The following is a 6,160-nucleotide window of genomic DNA, read 5'->3' on the forward strand; positions in this document are numbered from 1 at the left end:
CCAAAGAGCGACTCTTGTGACAAAGCGAGCCTCAATTCCCATCCCTTGAACACTTTAATTTAAACATGTACCAGTTCTTACACCCCCAAATTGAGATAGGACAGTTTGATGCACTTCATGTTTGTACTTCTTTTAGCATATAGATGTTCACCAATACCCCCTGGCAATAGTATCCCCCCGCCCCCCTCCAATATATCATGCATCTTGTATCGTAGTCTCCCATAAATCACACTCACCGTGTACCACAAGACCACACTTTGTTTTTGTGTACTTTTGTCCTTCCTTGATAGGAGAGGGGACACACATGTATATTTGATTTGTCTCCCAGGCGGAATTTGGCCTCTAATAAACCTAAATAGATCTCTCTCTCTCTCTCTCTCTCTCTCTCTCTCTCTCTCTCTCTCGCTATATATATATATATATATATATATATATATATATATATATATATATATATATACACACACACACACACACACACATATATATATACGTATATGTATATGTATGTATATGTATATGTATATGTATATATATATATATATATATATATATATATATATATATATATATATATATATATATATATATATATATATATACATATACATATACATATACATACATATACATATACATACATATACATATACGTATATATATGTGTGTGTGTGTGTGTGTATATATATATATATATATATATATATATATATATATATATATATATATATATATATATACATATACATACATATACGTATATATATATATGTGTGTGTGTGTGTGTGTATGTATGTATGTATGTAGCCAGGTCAGACGATCTCCGGGTATTACTGGATGTCGGGCCCCACAACTCCACCACAAACAGATCGAGGAGATCGAGACTCGGGAGCATCGACCTGCTGAGGAGAGACGAGCCCAGATAATGGTTGACCTGGCTACGTTCATCCGGACAGTCCTTGATCCCGATCAACCCATGTTCCGCATTCTACACAACCCTGTTAGCACAACAAGATGGAGCTAGCTAGCTTGATGCATCTGCGTGGTTGTACTACCCTGAGCATATAGACATGCACACCTCCCTAGTACAGAGCTCCATCCCCCCCAAGGTTTGCTCTTTATTTTGTACCAGTTTGGATTGTCTGATAGATGGAAGACATAACCCACATGTATACTTGGTTTGTCTCACTACTTCGGCCTCACATAGACTTTAAAAAGTCTCTCCCTCTCTCTCTCTCTCTCTCTCTCTCCCTCCTTGTACCTATTCTCACAAGGAGGAGGGTCCCAGTGAAATCGAGCCAAATTTGAGGCCAGTCCGTGTCATCACAAGACAACCATTTCATCACATCTGCTGCTGCCTATTTTGATAGGTAGAAGGAAAAATGCAAAGGAGGAAGGCTAATTCAGTCGTTTCTTCGCCACCAAAAGCCCTCCAAAAGATCGCATATGCTCAATGCTAGCTATGGCTGAGCCCTCGAAACCTTCCATCGCAACAAAATGCCGCCCAACAGGTCACTTGCCTCCCACTATAACAACGCAAGGGGAATCCTGGAAAAAGAGAGGTATGACTGCAAGAGGGCACCCCAACTGATGTCTTTTGTTGCTTGGTTGCTCTAGAAATTGACCCCTAGGGTCATCTTGTATGAGTATTAACTTGAATAACGATGTAGGTGTCTCCACATAGAAATAAATTTTCTAAGGACTCACTAAAGTATGCCAAGTGTCTTTCGCAAAGACACACCAGGTGGGACATGCACCTGCATGCACAACACACGTGAACTACTAGTTTAGACTACCTATGCCACCAATTGCATTATCGCCCTATTGCACCTTATACAATCAGTTATGCAAAGAGTGTTATGCAAGGGACAAAGGCAAAAGATGGTGATACAAAATCTTGTTGGCTAACCTAGTCTTCTCTCTAGGTCATAACAATGCACATCGAGGTCCATGTGCACGTGACATTACCTTGAAGTGCTTCTCATCATGGAGTATCGTATTGGAGGCTTTGCATCTTGTTGATGTTGCCCCTCATGGATGTCGATCTAGATGGGCCCAAGGTCCTCAACTGCACCTCGAATGAGGTCCGCTTCACAAGAATTGACTTGTGTCTTAAGAGTGGAAATTTTGGCATGCTTGTCTGCGGCATTGGTAGATGTCAAAGAGAAAAGATCTTGAACCATCATCATTGATCGCATCAGAGATTTTGGCTGGATGATGGTACATGTGAGAGTATTTGTGTGGCTGACCACTCTTGTAGAGAGGTAATGCATTTATATTTTGTCATCAGGGTCCACCTTCTGCTGCCCCTTCGACATGGTAACAAAGCTCGAGTAGATGCATCTTCATTGATTAAGTCGTCAATTTCTTGATCATTTCTAGCTTCCCAAATAGCAAACACACAATCCCTGAGGGTCCTTAACGGTTTGATATATAAACAATGATCCAGTCCCTTTCTGGTAAACATTGAAGGAATGGACCATATGCCGACAAGCTGGCCGCATCTGTTACATCCATTTCCTGCCAAAAAAGTAAGAGATAAGTGCCACAAACTTCAGTCCTCTTAAAGTTAATGCATCCAAAATTGACCATTGCTAGCCCAAAACTAGAGTATTCTGAATTTTTGTTCCTGAAAGGTTGAAGATACAAGACTAATTCTTGAACAAGAAGGTTCCAAAGTTATCCTGATTACAAAATTTCAAGAAGCATGAAAGCTACCGATCGTCTCTTGCCTCAAATACTTGCAGAGAAGGAATCAAAGGCTACAAAATGTGAAAAACATCTAAGAACAAGTGTTCCCTTTATGCTTAGAGGCATGCACTTTTTTAGAAATTAGTAGCGAGGCAATCTTCGCCCTTAACAGTAAATGAGTTGATTTCAAAAAATGGTACAGGTGCAAACCAAATGAACTTTAGATGAGAAAAAACACTGACTACATTCAAATTGCAGCTGTTCTCAAGGTTGTCATGCCTCCATTGAGGTTGAAGCCATTACAGGCATACGATGAGACTGGCCTTCCCCCTTAAAACAACAGTCATCATAAAACAACTTGTAGCTCTGGTCATCAACCATTTTTAATGAATCAAAGATGAAACTCAAAGTATATTTACAACGCAAAGGTTCTCAAGGGTACCATGCCTCCAGAAAAGCCCCTGCACAAACCTGATAGGTCATGATCTTCCACATCTGGATGGCAATCATCAAGATCAGCCTCATAAGTGACCTCATGTTCACCTGTGTGAACGCCCTTCATGCAATCATCATCTTGAAAACCACCATTCTCGAAAATATCCATGCTGGGAATGAATGAACCAAAACAATCAGAGCAGAAAGGCGATGTCAAATCACTCTCTTGCTCGTCATCATCCCTAAAAACAGGACAACCACAAGTAAGACAAAGATAGACAGTCACCTAATCATAATCGGTGAATTGGCCCCAATCGCTCACACAATCGATTTGATGATTGTCCGGGCGAAGGAGAAGATTATCTGCAAGGTTGACAACAGAAGCTCCATCTGAGGGCTGAGACTCCAACCCCATGCTAGCGCAACCACCTCCAAGGATCGTCTTCCTCAGATCTACGCACAGAGAACAACTGTGGCGAAGACGAAAGCTGATGATGTGTCCGAGAGAACGTGTCACGCACGGTCGATGACTGCGCACGCTATGAGGGCATCAACGGTCCCAGATCGTTGTTGATCGTGGACTGTGCTACGCATGGTGGCTTGTGGGGCCTCCTCTCTATATGGCACGCCATGTTTTTGGATGGGAGCAATGGTGGAGGAGATAAAAGAGTCAAATCAAAGTGTGATGACAGTCGATTTTCGTGAACGACGATTAGTAAATTCGGAAAAAATAGTAAATTCGAGAAAATTGGTAAATTCAGGTGCGGGGGGTGGCCCCATTGGGAATGATGACGGAATAATATCGCTTTTGAAAGTAAGAGCCTAAAAAGTGAGGGTATGTGGTCATTAATGCAAGAATATGCACTCAACCTCACATTATGATCATTTTGGAGGTAGTGTGAGTAGTGTGAGACATCAAGCACAAGAAGAACTTACATTCAAAAATGGTAAAGTCGGGTTGTTATGTAGATTCGAGTGGGATGCGGTGTGGTTTTTTCCTTCTCTCCTCTTACTTACACCTCAACTGAATTCTTATTCCCTTTTTTCTCCCCCCCTTCCACTCTTCTCTATTGTGGTCATGGATGGGTATGTTGAAATGGATGATGCGAAGGACGACTTTAGCATCTAGGGAAGCTCCTGTACTAGCTCAAGTGAAGAAGACGCTGATAATGCCAATGTTGAGGACTCCATGTCAGTGGATGTGACTCAACATATATCTTCCAAGTACTCCTCATTTGATAGAGATGGATATAGTTTAATGATCACATCACTCAATGAGGATACCTCAATGTCTTTGCATACACTCAAAATGATTGATCATAGAGGGATGCTTGATCTTAAGAAGTGGCGCAAAATGAAAGAGACATTTTGCTTAAGAGAAGAAGAAAATGATTCGCTTTGTACTTGTCTCAAACTCAACCCATCCATGGTTCGCTTTTTAAGCTCTTACTTCCAAAAGTGATATTATTCCGTCATCATTCCCAATGGGGCCGCCCCCCGCACTTGAATTTACCAAATTTTCCCGAATTTACTAATCGCCGTTCGTGAAAATCAACGGCCATCACGCCTTGATTTGACTCTTTTATCTCCTCCACCATTGATCCCCTCCAAAAACATGGCGTGCCGTATAGAGAGGAGGCTTGCGGGGTTGGCTCCTCTCCTCTCTATATGGCACACCTTTAAATGGAGGGGATCAAGGGTGGAGGAGGAAAAAGAGTCAAATCAAGACGAGCTGACCGTCGATTTTCGTGAACGGCGATTAGTAAATTCGGGATAAATAGTAAATTCAAAGAAACTGATAAATTCAAGTGAGGGGGGCGGCGCTAATAAATGATGACATAATAATATCGCTTTTCGAAATAAAAAGTGAAAAAATGTGGTCATTAAATGCAAGACTATGCTCACAGCCTCACATTATGATCAATTTGGAGGTAGTGTGAGTAGTGTGAGGCATCAAGCACAAGAAGAACTTACATTCAAAAATGGTAAATTTGGGATGTTCTATAAATTCGTTTCAATGTAATTTGTCAAAAAATGATTAGCATTTGCCTTGTAAACTGATACAAATCTCAATCTCAAAACATATGATACTAGCCACCTACTTAGTAGGCTTCCCACATGGGATTTAAGGCACACATATGAAATAGATTATTCTCTAAATAACAAACAATGCATACTCTTAAACAACCGTGAAAAACTTCACTCGTCAAATCAAAACACGTTACAAAACAACCCATTAAAAGATTAATCTTTTTGAACAAAAACAATTATATGTGATATGAATGCACGTCTATGCTTAAGCAAAATGCAACTTTTAAAAAAGCACCATCTGTATTTAATGTTGAGTTTGTACATAAAATATAAATCTTAAAAATTTTGCCAAAGTCTCCTTTGTGCGGAGACCTCTTTCTATAAAAAAATCAGTACACCCTTTTCTTGGGCTCCCACATGGGATTTTCATCACATAATTTCTTTTTCCAAAAAAATTGTCCACCTCATCTTGGGCTCCCACGCATGTGGAATTTAAGGATTATCTTACACATTAAAATCAAACACATTTTTAATAGAGTCAAAGTAATCTAACTTCAAAGTGGTGGTATGACTTGCATATCATAGTACATAGAAAACCTCCAATCACATAGTCTAATCACACGATTACCAAAAGGCCATGTCCACGATATTGCTTGTTGCATATGTACTTTCACTTAGAAGATACGAAATACCATCAATTCTTACTTGGAAGCATGTACCAAAGAAGCCGACACCCAAGTTCTGTAAATAGGTGACAGTATCATGTGGTATGTCAAGTGTCAAAGTACACTCTGAGTTTCTCGCAGACCTCTGCAGAGAGTTCAAGAGAGTTCGCAATTAGATGTCCAGGGCATTCTATCTCTGACACCATCTTCTCTTGGGCATGGTTGACTTGCTCCCTTCGTAGATTTTTGAATAACACATATTGTGTATCTATAGCTTTGACACACTTACTCTTCTCTCTTTCTCCACACAAAGTCAAATCCCAAGCGTGGAGCTTTAT

At 40.2% G+C, this 6,160-nt stretch overlaps 1 protein-coding gene across 3 annotated transcripts; it reads right to left on the reverse strand.

Annotated features, from left to right (window-relative positions):
* Positions 1 to 778: 778 nt before the first annotated feature.
* On the reverse strand, positions 779 to 3,735 carry LOC147437136 (uncharacterized). 3 transcript variants are annotated; one of them, XM_086485856.1, is made up of 5 exons: positions 3,413 to 3,735; positions 3,235 to 3,296; positions 3,134 to 3,152; positions 2,934 to 2,970; positions 2,268 to 2,520 (listed from the first exon to the last, which is right to left on the reverse strand). In XM_086485856.1, the coding sequence occupies exons 1-5, from the start codon at positions 3,418 to 3,420 to the stop codon at positions 2,419 to 2,421; spliced, it is 228 nt and encodes a 75-aa protein (XP_086341982.1). In that variant the 5' UTR covers positions 3,421 to 3,735; the 3' UTR covers positions 2,268 to 2,418. The 3 variants fall into 3 exon arrangements, with proteins under 3 accessions (XP_086341980.1, XP_086341982.1, XP_086341981.1); XM_086485855.1 differs by lacking the exon at positions 3,134 to 3,152 and having other exon boundaries at positions 2,384 to 2,520; positions 2,934 to 3,021; positions 3,163 to 3,296; XM_086485854.1 differs by lacking the exons at positions 2,934 to 2,970; positions 3,134 to 3,152 and having other exon boundaries at positions 779 to 2,520; positions 3,163 to 3,296; positions 3,413 to 3,734.
* Between the last annotated feature and the right edge of the window lie 2,425 nt (positions 3,736 to 6,160).

Source organism: Adiantum capillus-veneris, chromosome 17, assembly GCF_014529385.1.
Source record: "Adiantum capillus-veneris isolate H3 chromosome 17, ASM1452938v2, whole genome shotgun sequence".
NCBI lineage: Eukaryota > Viridiplantae > Streptophyta > Polypodiopsida > Polypodiales > Pteridaceae > Adiantum > Adiantum capillus-veneris.

What these genes read in the sequence shown, in the direction of transcription:
- LOC147437136 (XM_086485854.1), bottom strand. An exon ending in GGAAGATCATGACCTATCAG is followed by an intron (nt 2,521 to 3,162) that starts GTTTGTGCAGGG and finishes CTTTTTTGGCAG; the next exon opens with GAAATGGATGTAACAGATGC.